The sequence below is a fragment of the Eurosta solidaginis genome, chromosome 2 (genome assembly GCF_040869045.1).
Source record: "Eurosta solidaginis isolate ZX-2024a chromosome 2, ASM4086904v1, whole genome shotgun sequence".
Classification (NCBI taxonomy): Eukaryota; Metazoa; Arthropoda; class Insecta; order Diptera; family Tephritidae; genus Eurosta; species Eurosta solidaginis.
Window position 1 is genome coordinate 36,823,210 of NC_090320.1, and position 26,699 is coordinate 36,849,908.

Below are 26,699 nucleotides of genomic sequence, written 5' to 3' on the forward strand. Positions count from 1 at the left end.
AATTGTTTGTACGATATGGGTATCAAATGAAAGGTGTTAATGAGTATTTTAAAAGGGCGTGCGCCTTAGTTCTATAGGTGGACGCCTTTTCGAAATATCGCCATGAAGGTGAACCAGGGGCGACTCTAGAATTTGTTTGTACGATATGGGTATCAAATGAAAGGTGTTAATGAGTATTTTAAAAAGGAGTGGGCCTTAGTTCTATGTGTGGACGCCTTTTCGAGATATCGCCATAAACGTGGACCAGGGGTGACTCTAGACTTTGTTTGTACTATATGGGTATCAAATGAAAGGTGTTAATGAGTATTTTAAAAGGGGGTGGGCCTTAGTTCTATAGGTGGATGCCTTTTCGAGATATCGCCATAAACGTGGACCAGGGGTGACTCTAGAAATTGTTTGTACGATATGGGTATCAAATGAAAGGTGTTAATGAGTATTTTAAAAGGGCGTGGGCCTTAGTTCTATAGGTGGACGCCTTTTCGAAATATCGTTATAACAGTGGACCAGGGGTGACTCTAGAATGCGTTTGTACGATATGGGTATCAAATGAAAGGTGTTAATGAGTATTTTAAAAGGGCGTGGGCCTTAGTTCTATAGGTGGACGCCTTTTCGAAATATCGTTATAACAGTGGACCAGGGGTGACTCTAGAATGCGTTTGTACGATATGGGTATCAAATGAAAGGTGTTAATGAGTATTTTAAAAGGGCGTGGGCATTAGTTCTATAGGTGGACGCCTTTTCGAAATATCGCCATAAAGGTGGGCCAGGGGTGACTCTAGAATTTTTTTGTACGATATGGGTATCAAATGAAAGGTGTTAATGAGTATTTTAAAAAGGAGTGGGCCTTAGTTCTATATGTGGACGCCTTTTCGAGATATCGCCATAAACGTGGACCAGGGGTGACTCTAGAATGTGTTTGTACGATATGGGTATCAAATTAAAGGTATTAATGAGGGTTTTAAAAGGGAGTGTCCCTTAGTTTTATATGTGAAGGCGTTTTCGCGATATCGACCAAAATGTGGACCAGGGTGATCCAGAACATCATCTGTCGGGTACAGCTAATTTATTTATATATGTAATACCACGAACAGTATTCCTTCCAAGATTCCAAGGGCTTTTGATTTCGCCCTGCAAAACTTTTTCATTTTCTTCTACTTAATATGGTAGGTGTCACACCCATTTTACCAAGTTTTTTTCTAAAGTTATATTTTGCGTCAATAGACCAATACAATTACCATGTTTCATCCCTTTTTTCGTATTTGGTATATAATTATGGCATTTTTTTTCATTTTTCGTAATTTTCGATATCGAAAAAGTGGGCGTGGTCATAGTCGGATTTCGGCCATTTTTTACACCAATACAAAGTGAGTTCAGATAAGTACTTGAACTGAGTTTAGTAAAGATATATCAATTTTTGCTCAAGTTATCGTGTTAACGGCCGAGCGGAAGGACAGACGGTCGACTGTGTATAAAAACTGGGCGTGGCTTCAACCGATTTCGCCCTTTTTCACAGAAAATAGGTATCGTCCTAGTGTCTAAGCCTCTACCATATTTCACAAGGATTGGTAAATTTTTGTTCGATTTATGGCATTAAAAGTATCCTAGACAAATTAAATGAAGAAGGGCGGAGCCACGCCCATTTTGAAATTTTATTTTATTTTTGTATTTTGTTGCACCATATCATTACTGGAGTTGAATGTTGACATAATTTACTTATATACTGTAATGATATTCAATTTTTTGTTAAAATTTGACTTTTTAAAGTGGGCGTGTTCGTCATCCGATTTTTCTAATTTTTATTAAGCAGACATATAGTATTAAGAGTAACGTTCCTGCCAAATTTCATCAGGATATCTTCAACGACTGCCAAATTACATCTTGCAAAACTTCTAAATTACCTTCTTTTAAAAGTGGGCGGTGCCACGCCCATTGTCCAAAATTTTACTAGTTTTCTATTCTGCGTCATAAGTTCAACTCACCTACCAAGTTTCATCGCTTAATCCATATTTGGTAATGAATTATAGCACTTTTTCGATTTTTCGAAATTTTCGATATCGAAAAAGTGGGCGTGGTTATTGTCCGATATCGTTCATTTTAAATAGCGAGATGAGTGCCCAGGAACCTACATACCAAATTTCATCAAGATACCTCAAAATTTACTCAAGTTATCGTGTTAACGGACAGATGGACAGACGGACGGACGGACGGACGGACGGACATGGCTCAATCGAATTTTTTTTCGATACTGATGATTTTGATATATGGAAGTCTATATCTATCTCGATTCCTTTATACCTGTACAACCAACCGTTATCCAATCAAAGTTAATATACTCTGTGAGCTCTGCTCAACTGAGTATAAAAAAGTTATATGTAATATGTGCTGTACAATATTTTTTAAAAATTTGTATATATATATATAGATGGATACGTAAGTATGTTTTCTTGCAAATATTTAGCAAATAACACTTAATAACAATGTAAACTCGTTATAACAAATTGGCAATTAACAATTTCCAACAAACGTGAGTTGCAAAAAAATTAAATTAAGAACACAGAACACAAAACACAAAACTTAGACACATGTGCATCAGTTGTAAAATCTTGCAAACTTCTTAAATGTTACAATTTGTTCACTTGCATTGCCTATACTCTAACATACTGTAACTTAGGGAAATTTAGGGAAATCCTGGTTATCTTGCAACCTTCTGCTAACGTTCGAATCGCTAAACTGTTGAATAAATCACTCCAATATTCAGTATTGCCAACTGGTCTTTATTTAGATTACTTTGGGAGTAGTACTTTACAATAGTGTTGGGAACTATCGAATGAATTCAACTATCGATAGTTAGTTACTGAATGATTTTAACTATCGAACGAATTTTTTCATTCATTCATTCATTCATTTGATTTGTTCTTTAGCTTGCCAGAAGCCAAAAGAACAATCTCTGGATTGTTTTATTTACCCCTCGGGGTAGCTAAAGAACAAACCTATATAAGACAAAAAACGTCGTGTTCCAATGAAACGTGATCCAGATACGGCTAGAGATTTAACATGCAAATGCGACAACAATGTGAACCATATGGATCAATTTGTTGTTGCATTTGTATGTTAAATTTCTATCCGTATCTGGATCACGCTACATTGGAACGTAACAAAAACGTTAAATATGACTAAAATGGTGTAAATTTTGCTTCAAGTAAATAACGAAAATATTCAATTTACATGTTATGCAAAGCCATGAATGATATGCAAATGACCTTGGTTCGCAACCCACTGAGTTTTTTGGTCTCCCCCAAACCTGTGGGGAGATTTTATGCCTCTACAACAAGAACAACAGGAAAGAGGGTTACTTAAGATGGATTTTTATCTGTATTATTCAAATCTGTTTCAGAGGCATTATTGATTGCCTTAACTTATACATAAGCTACTGTTTTTTTTTTTTTTTTTTTCAAAATTCAGGTCACGTTTAATTAATATAAAAATTGCACATTAAATTTCACTTATAAAAGAAACATAAAACAAATATTTCAAGCACTTAAATACTAAAAGTCGCTATAGTTGTTCTAGCCAAAATCGGATAGTGCATGAGGGTCTATATTAAATTTTCGCCGCATTGCGTTATTAAACCCCTAAAAAAATTGATTGTAAAGTAAATAACACAAGTATGTACATCGAGTTGACATGAAAAATACCTTCAATGTTTAAATTGCTGTTCAAAAATATTATCATATCTAGTTTATCTCCTTTAAGTCGGTTTCTCCTGTCGTTAATTATTTGCCCTGCTTTCGGGAAAACTCGTTCTGACGGAACCGATGTTGCGGGTATACATAAATATTTTTTCGAAAGCATATATAGTTCCGGAAATATTGACTGGCTACGATTCCAATAGTCTAGGGGATTATTTGAGCGATCAACAAAATTTTGCCTTAGATATTGCTCCAACTGAATATTTGCATTGACATTGGGCGCGTTTTGACAAATTGTTTTTGCTTCAGCAACTCTTACATCGAGAAGGTCCCAGAGAGATACTTCGCTTTTATCGACCGATGCTTCTCTTGGGGTGTTGGTAGAAACACTTGTGTTTTGTTGCCGTATTAGGGAAGTTACATCTTCCACTAGCCATTTTGTTGTATTATTTGCATTAATTTCATTACCGAACACAATTTTTTTAAACCTAGGATCTAGGAATGTTGATTTGGCGCACATTTTGTCAGACTCCAAATGCCCTAATCGTCTCCAAACTACCTCTAACAATCTGCTCTTCAAACTTTCTCCCTCTACAGTTTTCATTTTGCGATTTCGTACTGCGTATTGAAGACCTCTGATCAGGGGGCACTACCAGTGACATCGTGGGATAATTTTCTCCTGACAATTCGGTTGTCATGGCCTCTACGGGCTTGAAAAGATTAGTGTAGTCCAACAATGTTTCCCATTCTGATGAATTGAGGAAATCAGGAGCATTTGGTAAAGAAGTTATTATGGCAGAGAGTGGTTCTTTTACCAAGCATATGCGCTCCATCATTATAAGGGTGGAATTCCATCGGGTAGGGACATCTTGTTTTAACCTCAGTTCAGTAACGCCCATTTGCTTTTGCATATTTTTTAATTTTTCCGTCGCTTGAGAACTATGGTTAAAGTAAGTGACTATGGCACGACACTTGGTTATGAGCACAGTAACTTGTGGAACAGCTTTGATGGCATCAATTACACATAAATTTAATGTGTGCGCTACACATGGGTGGTGGTGCTTCTGTAGCATTTCAATTATAGCCTTTTTAATATTAGCCCCGTTATCACTTACTACAGTAACTATTTTGTCAAAAACGGACCACTCATCAAATATTAACTTCAATTCTGTAGCTATATTTTGGGAGGTATGATTTCCTAAGATTTCCTTTGTTGATAAAACTGCAGAAATCATTTTGTTATCCCGAACGAAATGACTAGTAACTGACAAAAAAGATTTTTGACTATCGGAAGTCCACATATCAGTTGTAACTGAAATATGTGTTACAATGTTGAGCAAGTAATGCAGTTTCTTTCTTACTTCATTGTATTTAAAAGGTAGCATTGTATTTGATAAAACTTTTCTGTTTGGCAAGGAATATAATGGCTGAAGCTTTTTTGTATATTCTACAAATCCTACATTGTCAACGATGGAAAGTGGCTGCAAGTCGTTTGTAATCATCTTTAAAAGAGATTCATCAATATTATTTTTTTCTTGCTCTGAGAGCTCAGAACGTGTGCTGGTAACAAAAAATTTTGTTTGAACAGTCCTTCTCAAACATCCACTATTGGAAATGTCTTCGGTAGGTACTGTTAACGAACTGCGCGCTGCACTCCCTGCAGTAGTTGACGAAAGAGAAGTGGAACTACGTTCCTCTTCTGCAATTACTGGCGCTATTTCTCCTGAAGTTAGATTACTATGTTCTGAGCATGGTGGAATCACCAGGTGAAGGAAATAAAAAGAGATAGAAGGTGTACGCTATCTGAAACGGTAGGGATGTATTTTCAACGGTCAGAAGAGGGTAAAATGTTTACCCGCTTTGGAAAAGTAGGAGTAGAAAAACAAATGCCTTGCTACGAAAGCCATTACAGACTGTTTCTTTTTCAGCATATCAGTGCAACCTAATGCCAATACAAAAGGGATAATCAAGACCAGTGCGAACTTATATTACTTTAGGCATCGAATAAAATTAAAAACTTAAACTGCGATGAGTAGTAAAATTCAAGAATGCGTCTAAAGTAAACTGACCTCAACTTCAACTTCAGTTGAAGCTTTTATCGAAAAACCGGACATAAGTGGGAGAGGTGTTATCCATTATATAGTTGAACTGTAGGAACTTTGCGCACTTAAATGGGTTTCGGGTTTGATGAAAAGTTTTACAGTCACACTTGGAAGTGATCGTAATACTTTTAAATGTGTTTCGATCTCTAAATATCCATTGTTCTTTCCATCTGCTCTGTTGATTTGACATTGAGAGTTGGAAGTAAAACATATGACCTTTTAATATATCATACAAACTTGATCAGAAGATCTCCCATAAGCTCTTGACAGTTAATTCATGATGTATTACTAATGGTCCCAAGTTATTATTTACTAAAATATGTCATGGGATATAATAGGAGTCGGCCTAGAACCAGAAGGTGCTAATCCAAGCGAGCCGGATTCATATATTCTAATTTACAATCCATAACAGCAACATTCTTCTTATCATAGTGGTCTAATTTTTAGGCCAAAACAAACATAGTGAGTAACAATTTTTCGTAATTGTATTTAGAAATCCATTGTTTTAGCGAAGTGTTTACATAAATAAGGTGTAATACGATAGTTTTGTTGTTCTTGCACATTTTTCGAAAGTCTTCAGTAGCGCTGCACAGGCGAAAATCCTTGTTGGATATGACGCGAATTCAAATAGTTTGTTTTAACAAAGACCGGTTTCAAATTTTTTTGGAACAAATTAAACATACTTATATGATGGAAACATCAATAATATAAACGCAATAGTTAAGCACGACCTTACTTATGGAAGCCCACACCAAAGAAACCCAAATATGAAACTCTGTAATTAAATCCGGTAAAGGTCCATCGATATTCACCTACTGGTTTAGATGAAAAAAGGACTAAAACTACCATATTTCACTCCTGAAAAATGCAAAAAAACCACATTTTTCGGGGACAACATTGGTGAAAAATTTTCAGATAGCCGAATGATAGAACAAAAAAGAATTTAAAGCAATGATGACATGATATGAAACTTCTCGCTCTCTGAGAGCGCGTGAAAATGTGCATTTTTTAAAACATTGACCATAGATGCCATCATCCTCAAAATCAAATTTGGGCATTTCGGAATAACTTTGGGGTATTTTACATGGTAAAGGTTTAATTTATGATTTTCACCGAAAACTTACTCAAGATTGTCAAATGGGATATCAAAAAACTCGAATTTTTTCAGGATCACAAATACAAAAAAAAAGCTTATTTTCCCCGTTAAAAAATTTTCCGTGACAACACGTGAAATTTAATTTTTTGATAGCTAAGATAAAATGTACTTATCTCTTTTCGTGCGTTAATATAACAGCTCATTTAATTTTGTTATTTCTTGTACCTTTTTTACAAATTTTTGATCCGCTTATGTAGTTGAATACACTTGAAATGAAAAATAATGAAAACGCACCGATTTTCTTGGAATTTTTTTTGCGCGGTTTACGCAACTCTGATCTTCAAGACCCATTCTTGGAAACGAATGAAGTTTGTTTACAATCGAATGAACCAATGTTTACAATTGAATGAACTTTAAGACCCATTCCTGGGAACGAATTGAGAGAGAATGAATGTTTCGTATCATGTCATCATTGATTTAGAGCGAGACAATTGACGGCTTACTTCACCTGGTTATTCCACCATGGTTCTGAGGAAGACGGATGCTTACGGCGTAGATGGTCATTTAAATTTGATGTGTTGCCAGAAAATTTAAAATTTTTTTTTGCATATATGGCATTTAACTTCATTGTCATTTTTGGTAAAAACTCCCAAACGGAAGATCTCTTCAATCCAGGCCGCATTATAAATATCTACACAAATGAAATCGTTAAAATCACTTCCTCAGTTAAAAATATTTAATAATTACCACGCTTAAAACGTTTGTCGATTAGGTTGACGTATGCTAAATTTATTTTAATATCTTTTTAACACTGATATATGCACAGCAAAAATTAAAATAGAACGAACGATTCGAAGAAATAGTAATGAGCGAATCATTCATACCAAAAACTAGTAGTTCGATAAAATAGTAATGAACGAATCATTCATACCTAAAACTAGTAATTCGAAAAAATAGTAATGAACGAATCATTCATAACTAAAACTAGTAACTCGAAAAAATAGTAGTGAACGAATCATTCATACCTAAAACTAGTAACTCGAAAAAATAGTAGTGAACGAATCATTCATACCTAAAACTAGTAATTCGAAAAAATAGTAATGAACGAATTTCAAATGACTATCGAATGAATGAAAATTAGTGAACTATCGAATAACTCGATAGTTTTCATTCGATAGTTCCCAACACTACTTTACAATTAAACTCACAACCAATAGCATGCTTATATCAAAACTGATCAGTTACTACTCAGCATGCGCTGATTTTATACTCTCAGTGTCCTCGTTCACCCATTTCTCCTAAGGTCAATTAATTTCGCGAAATTCATGCTTGGCTACCAGCTATATACATGTATATTTGTAGTTTGTAGTCATATGCGTGGGAATGTGTGAGCAACTACTTCGGCTGATGACTACATAGATGCATGTGTGAGATATCTCTTCGTCGCCTTCTACATAAGAGTGGCTGCTTTATTGTTGTTGTGCATTTATTTAGTAGGAGCTTAGTGATACTAATATTCGTCACAATACTTTTTGATGCTGTGCTATGAGATAATGAGACTTAAGCCCACTAATCCGCTGGGGATACTGCCTACGCAGTTCAAAATAGCAGCGTTTGAGCGTCAGCTGTGAATGACATTGTTTTCGGTAATAATTATGGTTCCCAGATAGACGAAATCCTTCTTTCTCTCGAGTTTATGTCTGTTAACAGAGGCAGCTTCTTAAGTGACAGCAAATTGTTCGTTCCAATCACCACAAGACACAAGTTTGTTACCTCTTTATTTATCTCTGGCGATTTATAACATGAAAAGTACACGCTGTCACACACGTAAAGAGGAGCTGTTTACGAAGCAGAAAACAGATGGTTACTTTACTTCTCTCTCACAACCGCTGACTGGCAACTGCTAAAGGCCGAAAATTTTACTAAAAATTCCGGCGAATGATAAAGAGCTTTTCTACAGCAATAATAATGGCAACCTGATAACCAACGCACAGAATGTGCTTCTGATGACCGCACTATGCGTGAAAATGGCAATATTTTAGCTAAAGAATAACAAATAGGTAGATAACGCGGCGAGCAGTTCAATAACGCTGTGGGAGACTTGGTAGAGCGCATGCACCAACTACTACGCAAAATATAGTCAGACAAGCGCATGTTTCCAGATTGTAATTGAAATGTGATGTGCCCAACCCACAAGGCGATTCCACAAACTGCGCTATTTATAGCGGAACCAGCCAGCATTATCCAAAAATTGTCGGACGAACATGATGAGAGACTCATAGAGCGTGAACCCGATTCACCTCGACATGCTTTCAATTATAACCTATGAGGATAATGATCTGGAGTCATAAAGTGACATTCTGTAGCAGCGTTTTATTCCGACTTCCTTTTCATTTTTGGTTTTTCACCCGGCGAACATGTTGACGGTACATAGTTCAGGCAAGTTTCAATGATCTTAGTTGTATCTACTCTATTTCGCGTTTGCTCATACGTTAGCGTGATGTAAGTCCATTTCCATGTGTAGAGATCAACCAAACTTGTTGAAAAATTTTAAGCGCTCAAGGAACGGAAAACTCTGTTTGGATTGAGTCCTATATACCTTGACCAGGCCGGCTTTTAATGCCAAAAACAGAAACGGATATGTACTTGCTAAAAAGGAAGTTATCCAAATCTCGGCGATATTTAAGTCGATATGAAACCTACGTAATAGAATGGCCCCTACGCTCTGAATCTCACGGGGTTTTGTGGTGCGCTTTTGTGGGCAGAAACCTTTGGAAAACAGGGAACCCATATACTTACCCTGATTCAGAGGTCAGGATCACGGATGGATCAAAATTAGATGACTGAAAAACGGGAGCAGTCCACATACGGGCAGAACTTCAAGAAATCGATACCAATGGGATGCTACCCCACTATTTTTCAAGCAGAAATCCATGTAATAGAAGTTTACGATAGAGAAAGGTCTACGGAGAGGCTTATGGCCGAGGATTATCCCCATTATGTTATACAGCCAAGCAGCTGGAAACGCCTTGCAGCCTTACACAATTACTTCTAAGCTAGTGGATGAATGCATTGGAGTCCTAAAGGAGCTGGGAGCCAAAAACAAGGTTTTGTTAGAATGGGTTCCCAGGCATCTGGAGCATAAAGTTGAAGTACAGGCAGATAACCCAGCTAAAAATTGTTCTTTAGCATCATTCTATGATCCAGAGCCCTTCTTTGGACTCACAAAAATAACTAGTAAACAAAGCAATTCAGACAACGCTGGATTCAATAATGCCCTCGGACAAAGCCAGGCCAAATTATTTATACTCCCAGTAACGAGAGTATCGGCCGGACTAATTAATGTACGCAGAGATTAACTAACTAACTCACTGGGTACTTAACGGGACACTGAAGTCTACGATATCGTTCCCTGCGAATGCGTCGCTATGGTAAGTCAGAGGCTCTTCCATCTAGATGGCATACCTCTAATCTATTCGTGATATAGAGTAAAAAGCCTAAAGATGTACTTATAAATACTGTGCCGAATGTTGACATCACTAGTTGTTAGTAAATAATCATGCAACAACAAAAACATGGAGCAGCCACTCTTATATACATGCCCACATTAAAGCTAGCAACACATACACACAAGGCAACGAATAGATATACTCACAAACACAACTAATCATCAGCCGAAGTAGTTACTCACACATACACCTGCATATGGCTACAAGATAAGCATACACAAACATGTGCGTTTGTGGTAACCAAGCAGAAGATACAAAGGTTCTAGAAGGCGAAACGTCCCGACCTTAGGACAAATATGCGAACGAAGCACCGGAAATTATAAAAGCAGCGCAAGCTGAGTAATCAGTAATCAGTTTTGATTTAAACACACTATTGGTTGTGAAGCATAATTGTGAAGTACTACTCTCAAAGTAATCCAGTAACAGCTAAAAGGTCAAGCACTGAGGTCTAGTAATAATAATGAGCATTGAGGTCTAGTAATAATAATAATGTTAAATTTTATAATTTTATGAAAAGACCATAAGAACTTGTCATGGAATGAAAGTCTGGTACGCAGACAAGTGCAAACCTCCACCGATCATTTAACCATAAACAAATTCAAGATTATTTAGGACAAATGAAAGCGCGAAATGCAGATGCTAATAAATAATAAAACTAGACTAAGTGTAAGCTCATGAAAATTTGTGTGCCAACACGCTACAAAGAACTTTTTTCGCCCTCTCCCTCCTTCTCTTCCCAACAAATAGAGCAAGTGATAAAATATGAAAATTTCATTGCAGTGCTTTTAGTAGAAATTCAGATTTTCAAACGGCCGCACGAGCTTGACGCGTAAACTGATTAGCGTACAAATTTAATACATTCAATAAAAAGAAAAAATCGATAAAAAAAAAATTGTGAAATTACGTTTAACTTGCGCGCATGCGCATTAGTACACTTCTAACATTTGTAGTAATTGGTTCGGCTTTTGAATTAAAATGTCGCTGGTGATTAAAGTTGGCGTGCATAAAAATTTGGAACGAATTTAATATTTCAAAGTTAAAAAATTAAATTAAAAAACACAAATAATGGCAAAGCTTCATAAACACTCAACAAAATTAACGCGGCTGGTTCTTAGCTTTGTCTGCATTAGTCTAAAATACAGCCATACACTCGGCTATTCACAAGTGTTAGTGCATCGTAATGATGGGGCATTGGACGAAGGACCTAAAATCTTCAAAGCACTAAATATGGATTTAATTTATCCAAGAACGTAGGTGACAAACATTTTAGAGGGATTTGATTTTTATTCTACAAAATTTTATGAAGAATGAGTGACTCAAGGAGTTGATAAGCGCAATACAAAGCTTTATAGCTTCAGAGCTTCCGCAAACCAATTGTCAACCTCACCCATGCGAGGGAAATCCTGTTACAAATATGAATATGAATGTATCATACCACATATTTAACACGCGAGGCTGTGGCGACCCCAAGTTCCTCATGGTGCTAGGGGGTGAGGAAGGGATGGTCTAGAAGGTTTAATGTTGTCATATTAGTGGTGGGGCTAGTACCTTAATGGTGCTTGTTAACGGAACGTATCGGTGTAACCGAACATTACATACTCAGCTGAGAGCAAAATAAGGGAAAATCACCATTTAGGAAAATGAACCTAGGGTAACCCTGGAATGTGTTTGTATGACATGGGTATCAAATGGAAGGTACTAAAGAGTATTTTAAAAGTGAGTGGGCCATAGTTCTATAGGTGGACGAGATATCGGCATAAAGGTGGACCGGGGGTGACTCTAGAATGTGTTTGTACGATATGGGTATCAAATTAAAGGTATTAATGAGGGTTTTAAAAGGGAGTGGCCCTCAGTTGTATATGTGAAGGCGTTTTCGACCAAAATGTGGACCAAGGTGACCCAGAACATCATCTGTCGGGTACCGCTAATTTATTTATATATGTAATACCACGAACAGTAGTTCTGCCAAGATTCCAAGGGCTTTTGATTTCGCCCTGCAGAACTTTTTCATTTTCTTCTACTTAATATGGTAGGTGTCACACCCATTTTACAAAGTTTTTTTCTTAAGTTATATTTTTCGTCGATAAACCAATCCATGTTTCATCCCTTTTTTCGTATGTGATATAGAATTATGGCATTTTTTTCATTTTTCTTAATTTTCGATATCGAAAAATTGGGTGTGGTCATAGTCGGATTTCGGCAATTTTTTATACCAAGATAAAGTGAGTTCAGATAAGTACGTGAACTAAGTTTAGTAAAGATACATCGATTTTTGCTCTCAAGTTATCATGTTAACGACCGAGCGGAAGGACAGACGGTAGACTGTGTATAAAAACGGGGCGTGGCTTCAACCGATTTCGCCCATTTTCACAGAAAACAGTTATCGTCATAGAAGCTATGTCCTTACCAAATTTCACAAGGATTGGTAAATTTTTGTTCGACTTATGGCATTAAAAGTATTCTATACAAATTAAATGAAAAAGGGCGCAGCTGCGCCCTTTTTGAAATTTTCTTTTATTTTTGTATTTTGTTGCACCATATCGTTACTGGAGTTGAATGTTGACACAATTTACTTATATACTGTAATGATATTCAATTTTTTGTTAAAATTTGACTTTTTAAAGTAGGCGTGTTCGTCATCCTATTTTTCTAATTCTTATTTAGAACACATATAGTAATAGGAGTAACGTTCCTGCGAAATTTCATCATGATATATTCAACGACTGCCAAATTACAGCTTGAAAAACTTTTAAATTACCTTCTTTTAAAAGTGGGTGTTGCCACGCCCATTGTCCAAAATTTTGCTAATTTTCTATTCTGCTTCATAAGGTCAACCCACCTGCCAAGTTTCATCGCTTTATCCGTCTTTGGTAATGAATTATCGCACTTTTTCGGTTTTTCGAAATTTTCGATATCGAAAAAGTGGGCCTGGTTATAGTCCGATTTCGTTCATTTTAAATAGCGATCTGATATGAGTGCCCAGGAACTTACGTACCAAATTTCATCAATATACCTAAAAATTTACTCAAGTTATCGTGTTTACGGACATAGCTAAATTAATTTCTTTTTTCGCCCAGATCATTTTGACATATAAGTAGAAGTCTATATCTATCTCGATTAGTTTATGCCGTTACAGGGTACCGTTATGCGAACAAAATTAATATACTCTGCTGAGTATAATTACATTTCAGTTACGGTTTTGTGCAGATTTGAATATCTGTTATACGATAAACACATGAAATTTGTCAAGAAAAGAAGTGAATCACTGCCCTGAGCTCATTTAAAGTGGAGCTCTTGGGTTACGAGATAAGTTGCAACTAAATGTAGAGTTCATGACCTAGAAAGCTTCGATTACTTTGTTAGGGTGCTTTTGCGAAGGGCAGGAAATGGCTTTTCAACAAATGCTTCGTATGGACTATTGGTTTGTTTTAATAAGGCTTACTGGAAAGCATAAAAGGGATGACTTTGGTTAGAATAAATGCCATATAACATTTGCACTATGTATAGAGGGAAAGGTGTTGGACTAAGAAATTTATTCATTCATAATTTGTTGTCTCCCTTAAGATGGTGTCACCCCATCATTGCATATACTTCAATATCGTGTTCAAATAGGCCTGCAGAACATCGCTCAGGGCGTTCAGAAATTCACCTCTGACCAGCGTGTCAGGTCATCTGCGTAACAACCACTTGCCGACCACTGCCTTCGAAACTTGTTCAAAACCACAACCCACAAAAAGAGGAGAGAGCGCATTACTTTTCTTAGTACTTTAGTACTTCTATACATTGTTATATCGATTGTATCCCCGCGCCACAACGCTGCCATTGTTCAGATGTTAGTTGAAGAATTTAACCAGAGCCGCATCGGCTCGTAAATAAACCTGAGCTCTTTTGATACCCACAGGCAGAACACACTTAGACGCCCCTTCGATGCCTTCTCTATTTGTCCAATGAAGCCCGTTGACCTATCCATGCAATAAACATGCTTCGATGCCGATTGTAAACCCGGTAGAATCCTGTCCGAGTTTATGTATAGTTGACTTGCTGGAGTATCGTGGAACCTTGAAAACTTTGCAACACAAGATTTCGTTTACTTTTCAGAAGCCGATGGTATAGTTAGTCAAAGAAGTAGTACAGAGAAAAATATTCTCGTCTAAGCGAGCTTCCGCACATCAAGCCCAATGAAACTGAGCCATGTGATTCCATCGGATTGGTTTTCGATATTTTCCAATTGAAGAAATTCATTATCGTTTGGTTCATACGTCACAATGGGGATTGTATGAGGCCACGAAATTAGTGAACAGGGGCACCCCGCAGGACGGGGTGTTATCACCGCTGCTATGGACGCTGGTCATCAACCAATTGCTCAGTTCGTAAGGGACCCGTCAAACTTCCGGCTTACGCATTGCAATCGTCACAAGCGAAAAGTACCTTCCAACGATTAGCTCTTTAATGGATTGGGCGCTTCGGTATATACATACCAGCGCATCTAATGTCGGGTTGCCAGCCAATGCAGAGAAGACAGATATGGTCTATATCTAGAAATCATAATAGACAGTAAGTTGTCGTGGAAGCTCAACGTGGAAGATAAAGTGAAGTAGGCTTCGACGGCACTTTATGCATGTAAAAGAATGCTGGGGTGTACTTGGGGTTTATTGCCCTCTCTCTCTCTTATTATTTAAAGCGATTGTAAGGCCGATCCTTTACCATGGACCTACCTCAAAATACTGTATGCCATTCTGCACATTCCACCTGTAGACCTGGTGGCAAAGAACATGAATGGCTTAGAAGGTTTAATGTGGTCATATCAAGCGTTCCCTAAATGGTCGGGCTAGTACCTTACTGGTTCTTTGTTACCGGAACGAAACGGTTTTATATCCGGCAAAGGGCCTTCGGGGAGTGTTTTTATTGTTAATAAAACAACAACAGCTGCAACGAGGGTCAGCAATTAAGGCAATAATCTCGCATAAGCATACATCAATATTGGCTCCCAGGGCATATGGGAATAGACGGGAATGAATAGGCGGATGAACTTGCTCCTTAGACGTCCAAATTAGAAAGGCCGAGATTAAGAGATGGCGACAGGTGTACATGATCAGCCAAGCGAAAAAGACGTGGACCCAATCGTGGGATTCTGCAAAGTGTCGAAGATCATGTGTAAGTCTTACAGCCTTAGACTAACAAAGTTACTCCTTTCATTAAAAAGAGAGAACTCCAGGCGGTTATTCTGACTGAAACGATCGAGCACGTTTTGTGCTCTTGCCCAGCCACTGGCAGGCTAAGACTCCGACTATTAGCAGTGGTACGGCTGTGAGATCTAGAAACAGCAAATGGCATGGGTTCTATAAAGCTTCTTGTGTTTGCAAAGAGAACGGAGTTATTTTATAACATAGGTCCTGGTTGTTTTAAGGGTTTTTCGGTTTGGTCGATAAACAAACTTCTAGTAACACTACGGACTCATTCATTTTGTTTTATTGATTTCCCCAGAGGGTGGATAATTGAGGTGTATTGGAACGATTTTTCGTCATCATTTGGAGTGATGGTTTGGGGACAAAAAGTGTTCGGGTTAGGGTTGACAGAAAATCAGTTTCAATTTGACTTCCCTGCAACAGATTATTGAAAGTGTCTCATTGGAGTATCTTTTTTTCGGCCAAAAGAGGTTCTATCATTGTAGTGAACCACAGCGTGGGGATAGAGGCGGCTCGCGGTTGTCCGCAGTAATCAATCTGTGGTGCATATATGTATGTATGCATATGCAACATTATGATGGAGGCCCTAATCAGACAACTCGAGCCACTCTGCATTTTCTGTGCATATGAGTACGACCACCTCTTCCCGGTGGATGGAAAATAATGAGCGAATATGGAAAATGAAGTTAGTATCAGGCTCGCGGCACAGGTGAAATATCTATGCTGGCCATCGGTGTAAGGCTGAGTTTTATCCCACACTTTATCGAAAACGTTCGTCGTGTCTTCAGGAGCGACTGGGAGCTATGATCGCACCGTTCGTGTCGATGGATGCAATACAAACTTTGTTGAGAGCACTTCCTCTTGACCTGTGGTCTTCAGGTTGAGAACCACGATAGGTATGCCGATACTGCAGGAGAGGTTGGCGAGGATTACGGGGAGAAAATATTTTAAAAACAAGAAGGGGTTAGGGAAGTGCTTATTGTGAAATGATACGAACTTTGATGGTATGCCCAGTGTGTATTTCTGCATGAGAAGGACTTGGGCGAAAATAAGGGATGTGTTCGTGGAGCTTTGAGTAATAATTGGCTGCATGTGTTATATGAATGTTCGGAGTATTCGAATATTCCGAGCTTATCTACCTTATAATTGTTAGTGGTGGTAATGTAAGTGTGTTGTAGGTGTGGCTGTTTGCGGAGGCCTATCAACTCCACGTTATCCCTCAGACGCCGATCCAGCGTAGGTGGCTACTCAGCCGGAAGTGGCTTCGACTATTAAACTCCAACCAGTAACTTGAAATCTGGGACGATAACTAATAATCAGTTATGGATTTAATGAGTAATCATTGTCACTAGTTCATGTATCTCATTTGCCCTTTTTACCATTCCCGAGTTGTTATTATTTAAAAAATAGCTGTCGGTCAATGATTTTCCCCTGTACTACGAATAGCTGGAGTCCCATGGAATATATTCACACCTGCTTATTAGAATATGACCTGCGGAAGCTCCGTGGTTTCTGTGGTAGACATACAAAAGTAGAAGTTGCATTGCAACCGGACGCCAAAACCCATAAAATGCAGCCCAAACCTGACAGAGGTGGTGGTGTGTTCATTTACAACATTAAATTTTACCAAAGTTTATCAAACGTCCCTTTGACCTATGTGGAATGATGAACGGAAGAGTTAAATCTGACGCCGGCAGGATTCCACCCACTACCAAAAGTACGCTAGGAGAATGTAGATGTAGACAGCTTTTCCTGCCAACCTCGTTTGAATCTGTAAATTTCGTTCTTAACTTCATTAGGATTGGTATTTTTCCGGGTCGTTCTATTATACGGTGCAGACGGTTATTTAACCGGTTTATTGTGGTTCTTATTTTTGTTGTTAGTAAATGAGGTTTTTGTTCTGTTGTTAAAGCCATACCCGGTCTTAGTATTGCGATACCGAATTGGAATCGTAAATGCTAGTTTTAGACGCTCCGTCCATTCGAAGATAGTTTATCTCTACAGAGGCGCCGTTTCCAGTACTTCGCGATCCGACCAACTAACCATATAAAATACTTTTTGTTTTTTTTACGGGGACGACGAATTTTGCGGTATAGCCTAGAGCATCCCGTACTGTGCAACCATTCCTTACACTTGGCACACTGACAAGAGTGTGACCGTTCTAAAAAGAAACCATTTCTCCGGTTCCGGGTGCGATACCTTCCCGGAGCTGGAGAATACGGTGCAGTCCCGCTGCAAGGATCTGCTTGTAGGATGGCAATTTGTGGGAGGGACGCAAGAAATTAAATGGGGTTACATTGAAATTACGGCCCTTGGTCGGGAAAAATACCGAGTCGGTCCGGTTAATAGAACCGGCTGCCTTGAGAAGAGTTCTTTTTAAATAAAACATTTTGGAACTCCATATTCCACCTGGAACTGCAGCTTAATTGAGTTCTTTAATTCTTTCATCTTTGTTACAGTTTCAACTCAAGTACCAGTTACAGATTTAACGCGACTGCAAGAACTCCAATCACAACAGCGGCAAAGACAGGTTCAACGGTAAAAAATATAAAAGAATCACAGCAGCACCACGGGTTTCCTGCAGCACAACAAACTCGGCCAATGGCTGCTGAGTATTCCATAATATATGTAACTCCCGCAGCGGACGATGGCCTCCAGTTAACAACATATAAATATGAAAATAATATTAAAGCAAGCACTTCACCTACAACAACAACAACAACAACAGCACCGGTCGCATTAACACGAACGAACACTATAAATCCTACGATGACAGTTGATAATGAGCAAGAGCAACCAGCATCTGAACAGTCAACAAATCTAAATGCAAAGCCAGAGGATGTATTGCAGCCGGCACGAGAGCAATATGCATCAACTGGACGGGCGGCTGACTATAATCGTCCGGTATATAATTTCAATCAACTTATCACGCCTTTAATCAAAAGTCCACCCCCACCATTAGTGGCACCATCATTAACGGCTGCACGTGCACAAACAACATCAGGCATGGGTGGTGCGGATCCACCACAAAGAATATCCAATATAGGACACATAATTTATCCGCAAGCATATAGCCAACAACGACAACTACCAAATCGAGCGGAAATTAATAAACTCAATGGTAAAGGTGAGTGATATCAACATGGATTCAGAGATATTGTTGTTTGTACGTAGTACACGGAAGTTGTAAAATGAGTATCAGAGCTGGAAAGAAGAGTGTAAAGCTAAAGTTTTATCTATGTGCGAAATACTCATATGTAATTGTGTATGGTCACGTTGAAGTATACGTGTTTGTTAGGTTAGTCTGAAAGGGTATGCATGTGAACTTCCCATAATTCTACTCGAAGGTAAATTGTCCATTAAGGATGCCCTCGGCTAGTTCCGAGTGGATACACGTTCCTTTCGATGCCTCCTAAGAAGTCTTCAATAAACCGCTTGTTCTCCCATATGAACTAAAATAGGAGCGACGGATCCACCTTTCTTACCTCTTTTAGACCTTCAATCTTTGCCTCAGTACTAATAAAAACGAATATTTTATTCATAGGCGCAGGAGAACAGAAAAATCGTATTTTCACAGACACATCTAAATACGATATTTGAGCAAAATACGGAAACCATTCAACGCCATAAGTTATAGTTTGAAATAAAAAACTTATTCCTTTCGACTACGACCGCTTTTTACTAAATATGTTTAAAAAAGAGTTATTCAGGATGGCATCCTGTATTACAGGACACTGGCCGTTTGGCCTACACGTGCAAATAATGGTAGTTACCTTCAGCGGCAGGTCTACCCTTTATTAGTAAGGACGGTTGTAAGGAGACAGTCACCCATTTGCTCTGCGAGGGCCTAGCCCTAGCGAACCGATTTCTTCGTAGTTTTGTGCTGCCCGATGTAGGGACGGTGTCAAAATGATTCATAAGGGGCATCAGTAGGTTTATTGATCTAACCAAATCATTTGATTTAACACACACAGGCTACATTATGTTATTAATTTCAGGACAATGGAACCAAAATGGCGCCTAGAGTTCTACTTGGGCCTGGTCTTTCCGGGCGTGCAGCACAGCCACCAACCAACCACTACTGAGGGATTTTTTTATTAGCATAACGCGAGCCCTGAGAATAACCTTGAAAGCAGCATTGCAAGACACTCTGACTCACTAATGATTTTGAGTTTGGTCGTCAAACAAATTCTGATAACTTTCTGGTAATTGAAGCTTCCGACGAGTCCGTAGTCTAGTTTGATGTCCTAGGCATCGGCAGAGTCGGTGATGAGTCGATTCCTTTTTCTTATCATTCCGACAGCTTCTGCAGAGAGAGCTTTTCGGTATTCCGTGTGTCTTGAGCTAAATCACATCCATGCTGACATGATGAACGTCCTGTTCGTAGAATCTCAACTCTGAGTAGTTTGTGGTCACAGTGCAAAGCCAAATAACATCAACCCATCCTCAAAACGTGGGCATCAAAAGGAGGTATTTTTTTTTTTTGCATTACAACCAAGTATCACAAGCCTTAAGGCAGTGTACATATATCTAAAACAGCAATAAATCTACATTCCGAGCACCGTTCCCCTGGTACCAGCTTTAAGTATTTCGTAGGGAAATAGTTTGAGCACGAGTCTTGGCGCCTGTTTAATAGCGTTGGAATAGGTTCATAATAAATACATGACCGGAGCTCTATTAAGATTAAAAAATCTTGAAGTCTGGGAATCCACCAATATACCATTACAATTTGAGTATACTCAGAGTTTAACCTTAGCCCGTATCGTGTTATACGATCACGGATAAAAAACCAATTTAACTGAAATGCTAAATATGAATCTGTCAAGCTTCTCATAAAAATGACAGTACATTATGAATCTAATAAGTACTTGCAACTTATATTTCACCTAGGTACCTCAATCCCAAACACCATTTCAGTGCTGTTGTGATTTAAAAAATTGAATTCGATCACGGGTCGTATAACACGATACGAGCCTTGCATATTGCTGTACAAACCACTGATAGTTTGAGAGACATAGGTTTCTGATAATGGCGACACCTAGGTCTCTTCTTCCTATGTTATAAAGAAAACGAACCTTCTGCCTGGACGGCCCTCTTCGTCTAGTGGGAGGGCACAGGGTTTCCAGTCCGTGGCCTCTCATCTTCGTCTACAACAAGCCATCTGCCTAACCGGTTGGAAAGTTTACGCTTGTTACTCAATCCGCTAACTTTACTCAAGACGATTGATAAGCTAGGCTTTCCAACCCGCATTTTCACTTCTCTAATGTCAAATTGATCGGAACGCACGAATTTCCGTAACTTTTTTTATGGAGCATACTGCTGACGTGTTGCGCAGCACTGCCCTTCAGTCCACATCTTTCATTCAGCCTCGTCACTTTTATTTTAAATTATCATTGCGTTGTTTTTGTATTGTAATTGCAGTATCAGCAAGGGAGCTGATTTTGATAACATGTTTGGTATAAGATCTCAGGCGTGTGATATTTACACAACGCTTTTTCTATGGCTTGTCTTACAGTGCGAAAACGTGGAAAATGGGAAATTTCATGCTCAGCTTCTTTGCGGCAATGTGAATAGTGTATGTGTACAGATTTCAAAGCTACGTCCCACTTTTTTCGATTGCAGATAAAGCGACGAAATACGACTATCAAGAAAGTGGATCAAGCGGATATAGTCCCGCATTAACCAAGCAGTCGAACCTTGCCGGATCATATCCAACAAATAACTACCCAAATCCGTAATACTTTCCTAAACCTTCGGGTATCGTTCTTCTTATGAAGCTCTTTTAGAGGGCATTGCACTTGGCTTTGATTCTTTTGCGAATTGTAAAGGCGTCAATTCGGCCAAATTGTGACGGATGCTAAAATTTTATTAACTGAGTGCATTTCACGACTTCTGCCTTGGAATGGTTCTAGAGCGATAGGTATAGGAAATGGTATAATCAGTAAATCTCCGTCTCTCTATAGGCGACTTTAAGAAGTGCTTTTGGACGATCCATAAACCCATTCATTAATTAGCCAACTATTAATTTCTTAAAATAACGAACTTAAAGACTATATATTTTTGTAATATTCAGCTCAGTTCCGTGACCGCTTCACCCCTGGCGAAGCAGTGGCTTCCGCACACTTTAAGAATCATCACCATGGACACTCGACTGGTAATCTTAGCAACAACAAGGGTGCAGCCGCTTCTCAAATCGTACAACAAATATATAAACCACCCACAGATCTCTATGCATTTCCACCAAATACAAACGCTCAATATAACTCGCCGTATCAAGATCCTAAAGCTAGCTTACCCTCAGGCAATGTAAACAGCTATGTTGCTGCGCCCTCAGGTCCAATACAAGCAAACTCAAACTATCCGTTAGTGGATGCTGCTAGTAACAACGATCCGGGTTATAAATATCCGGGACCAACGAATCCAGATGCTAGTGATGGAAAGAAACCACTGAGCTTGTCAAATGATGATCAGAATGTTGCGGTGAATGCAGCCGGCGGCAGTGCAGGCGATGCTGATATGGATAATGGATCTGATGACACAATTGGTGTACTGCCAGCCAGCGCTATGGACGATGAAGGAAAAGATATGGGTGGTAAGGGTATAAATGGCAAGGATATGGATGCTGACGGTAGCAATGGTGGTGGAGAAGGTGCAGATGATGCAGGAGCTAGCATGGTAGATGGTAAGTGAATATTTGTATATATCTTTATTTTAGAAGTGCAGGTCCTTGTGCACTGAAAGAAATGGTGCTAGTAAAATCAACAAATCGTTTCTGTTGTGCTTGACTTAACGGAAAAAATGAAATTGCTTGAATTATGGTTAATTCGACCGAGTTCTTTGTCAAACGAACAAATTAATTTAGTCATTTCAACAGAAGAGAAATTGTCGCTCTAAAGTTAAAAAAATTCTGTAAAATTGACAGATTCCTGGTCAATCTACTGATTTTTCTGTTAACACAACTGATCTCACTGGTCATTTCAACAGCGATCAACAGTTAATACATGAGCACATTTCAAACAGAATTTTACGCTCACTGCGCTCTCTACTTTGTACTTATGACGAGGTGCCATTTGTTTAAAAAAAATACCAAAATAAGAAAACCACCAAATCGAAAAAAACACACAAAATGGGAAAACAACAAAAAACTAGTTTTTCAGTTATCAATACAAAACGAAAAACCCTTTTTTGAATTTACTGTGCAAAAAGTTATGAGATACCGGCGCACCTATATATCGGGTACAATGTTGCAACTTCTCGTCCAAGCGAAATGCAAAATTGCGCCCTCTCGTTGCAAAAGTTTTGTTTGAACGATTGTTGAACAGGATTTTTCCAAAGTTAGTAACATTTTGGTTAAGTTTTTACGAACTTTCACTCACGCGAACAAATTTAATAAGTTAATAAAAACACATCCTTTTTTAATGTTGATGTTTCCGACAACATAAAAGTTTGAGTTGTTTTGGAATCGTTTCAACTTAAAGTGTTACGAAAATTAAACTTGCCGAACTACATGTAAAGTTACTCCAGTGGTGAATTACCTTCCTGCGATTTGATTCTGTACTTTTCCATAACTTACGAGTTCTCTTTTTAAAATGTTACGTCAAACATTTATACTACAAGTTTTATTCGAAACAACCAAGTGTGGCAACTACATGCTGGAGAAGAAATTGAGAATGAGCTGAGCTGCAACTGAAAGAATTGAGAATCAGTTTTGTGACTACTATTTCCATTTCTGTTTGCAAAGCCAAGTTCAAAAGTATAAATTAAATAAATTATAAAATATAAAATTTGGTGAAAGTGCGTTTAATAAAAAAAATAATAAAGTGTATTATGTTTAATCTGTGCCAGCATATTTGATGTAAGCCGAATTGACGTTCGGTTAGTAAGTGCCACCGTGGTGTGATGGTAGCGTGCTCCGCCTGCCGTATGATCTGGGTTCGTACCCCGGGCAAAGCAACATCAAATTTTAGAAATAGGGTTTTTCAATTAGAAGAAAAAATTTCCAAGCGGGTTCGCCCCTCGGCAGTGTTTGGCAAGCGCTCCGAGTGTATTTCTGCCATGAAAAGCTCTCAGTGAAAACTTATCTGCCTTGCAGATGATGTTCGTAGTCGGCATAAAACATGTAGGTCCCGTCCGGCCAATTTGTAGGGAAAATCAAGAGGGCACGACGCAAATTGGAAGAGAAGCTGCGCCTTAGATCTCTTCGGAGGTTAACGCGCCTTACATTTATTTATTTATTTATTATATGGCAACATAGGTACTTTCGTACAAAGCTGTCGCAACAACTTTTTTTGTTCATTTGACTACTAAAACGGTCAATTACGAATCAACGATTTGTGCACAGTTGATTCAACATCTTGTTGCGATGGATAAAAATTGACAGAAATGTCGGTTGAATTGACCCGTATTCCGGTAATTTGCCAGTATTTGTATTTTAATTTGGGATATCGCTTTTTTAAAAGTATGCCAAGATAGAGAGTTTTCGAATCGGCGGCCGAGGTAGCGTGATCTTTCACACAGCCAAAATTTAAATTATTTCGTATTTTCGATCTACAGATTATAATCACGATCACCCACCACTATTTGATGATACCGAATACCCAACACCACCACCCGGTTGGATAGAAGAACATCCCGATACGGTACACGATCATCATCCACATACATCCGGCGATTATACCGAACTGCATAATGATGATCATTTCGATTACCATCATCATCATCATTTGCCTACATCTCCACAATATGTTCATATTTATTCTGATCATCATAATCATCCGCCATTACACCTACCACCAAAACTATCGCCAGTTACTAGTGAAATGCCACCACTGGAACCACCACCAGAGCCGCGAGTTAAGAAGTACAGTTATTTCTATATTGGACGCAAATTATGGTATATTCCACTGTATTTTACAGTGTGGTTTAGTTTCTATGTACTTTGGCTGATACTTAAATCGATAGCGCGGCATAAGGTATGTACATAACTGAAAATTCAAAACTAGTTTATTTTGAATAGAAAACTAACTTCATATGAAAAAAGTAAGTTTCGAAAGAAAAAAATTATTAAATTTAAACTAATTAAAATTAATCAATTAAAAAAATTAGTTAACTAATAATAATATTTTGATATTTAAAGTTAAAGAAAAATAAATTCCAGATTAAAAACTTCGAACATTCTCAAACCTTTTTATCCGAATCAAAGCGTGAAGCAATATGAATTTCGAAAACGAAAAAAAAAATTCTCTTATTTCGAAAATTAATTCTAAATTTAAAAAAGGGTTATAAATTTCGAAAAACATTAATAAAGCCTAAAAAATGGTCCAATTAAAACCAAACTTTTGGAAAACTAACTGAAAATAATAATAAGTTTTTGATTTTTTTAAGGCTCGATTGGTTATTCAAAAAAAATATTTAATTTTTAATAAATATTTTAAAACTTGAATACAGTTAATTCTAAATAGAAATTGAAATAAACTTAAACGTTATATAAAAAAACGTGATACCTCGAAAAAATCTCAAAATTCGTTTGTATCAAAGGATTTGCAAAAATTTTAAATTTCAAATATAATTGAATTTTACAAAATTGTTAAATTTGCAGAAAAAAATTTCTTTTTCATTAAAAATTTTAAAAAATTATTACTTGCTCATGAATTCTTACATATAAAAAATTTAGTTTTATAAAAAGGTTCAAATCTTTTTTAAACTTTGTTTGGTTTCTAGGTTAATCTGCCAAATCATTATGTCAACAAACGCAGCCTGCCCGATTTTGGTGAATCATTAGAGGCAAATGCTAAAGAATACATAAATAAATTGACAATATCTGTATTGGAGAAGATAGAAAACTTCGAACGAAAATACATTACGTGACTTCTACAGTGTACACTTGTTTTAGAAATAAAAAATTCTAAAAAAACCTTGCTAATTTAGTTAATTTGATTAAAAATGGTACGTTTTGCCAAATCATTTGAAAGATTTTTAAATCTTTGTGAATACTTTTATTTAATTACAGCTGTTTTATATCTATAGACGTTTACGCTTAAACTTTATATGGACTGCTAAGCGTCAAACTTTAAAACAGGCATGCTTAAAGCGCCAAATACACGACACAAACATTTCCGCGAACATTCCCGTTATGTCATGTTTCTGCGACCTTTTCTGTCGTGTATGGTGGTGTTTGCCAGTTCGCGCAAATGTTCGCCAAAAATCAAAATATTAGGGGGACTCATGAAAGCATATAAACTTATAAGGTGTAAAATTATATCCATTTACACACGCGGTTATATGAACGCACCTAGTAATACTCTTGATAAACTTGATTGTTTATCAGCTGTATTATTGCCAAACAAAATTTTTTTGATTGTTATACAAATTAAAAAATGACAAGATTAAGTGAAAAATAAAAACTAAAACGCCTTTACTTGCTGATGTTGGAGATTTCTGATGAAAATGCCTGCTGTAATGTCTGCAAGGTTGCATTCCTTTGAGTTTACCGCGTTTACACAATGAAATGTGCTCGTAAATTTATACAAATTGTGTAAATGATTTTTCATACAAAATTTGACAGCTCGTTTACGCACTAGATAAATTTATACGTTTACACACTTTGTAAGGCATTTATACAGTTACATGAGTCCCCCTATTTTAATTTTTGGCGAACATTTGCGCGAACTGTTCGTGCGTGTATGGCGAAATAGCTCATAATCGTAGTAATTTCTGAACGGAACAGACGTGCGCGGAAAAGTAAAATGGACAATAAAAAATTTCTTGAGTGAATTTATTGAAATGTATAAATCGTTGCCATCATTGTGGCAAGTAAAAAGCAAAGATTATTGTAATAGAATTAAAAAGAATAATGATTATGCGACTTTAATCGAAAAATTAAATCTTTTTTTGCGATCTTCTCTCTTTTTTTTACGCTTAATTGCCACAGCGAGCAATATTGCTGCAACACAATTGTTGTCCGTATTCATCGCTGTCTGAAAGAGAACTAATGTTCGGCCAAAAGTTCGTATGGTGTATGACCAAAGCTGCGAACAAGATTGCGGAATGTTCGCGGAAATCAGGGATGCACCTTAACGTTAAGCTAATCGTTTATCAAAAAATTTCCACCGCTTCCG

The 26,699-nt window shown here is 37.7% G+C and overlaps 1 protein-coding gene across 1 annotated transcript; it reads left to right on the forward strand.

Annotated features, from left to right (window-relative positions):
- Window positions 1-11,212: 11,212 nt before the first annotated feature.
- LOC137242059 (uncharacterized) lies at window positions 11,213-25,449 on the forward strand. Its single transcript, XM_067769425.1, has 5 exons — window positions 11,213-11,646; window positions 18,042-18,709; window positions 21,656-22,264; window positions 24,136-24,554; window positions 25,303-25,449. The coding sequence occupies exons 1-5, from the start codon at window positions 11,462-11,464 to the stop codon at window positions 25,447-25,449; spliced, it is 2,028 nt and encodes a 675-aa protein (XP_067625526.1). The 5' UTR covers window positions 11,213-11,461.
- The last annotated feature ends 1,250 nt before the right edge of the window (window positions 25,450-26,699 follow it).

Bases quoted from the DNA above. Each gene is read 5' to 3' on its own strand.
- LOC137242059 (XM_067769425.1), top strand. From the start codon at position 11,462: ATGGCAAAGCTTCATAAACACTCAACAAAATTAACGCGGCTGGTTCTT. The intron at 22,265-24,135 runs GTAAGTGAATAT...TTCGATCTACAG, and splicing joins AGGAGCTAGCATGGTAGATG to ATTATAATCACGATCACCCA. The intron at 24,555-25,302 runs GTATGTACATAA...TTTGGTTTCTAG, and splicing joins AATCGATAGCGCGGCATAAG to GTTAATCTGCCAAATCATTA.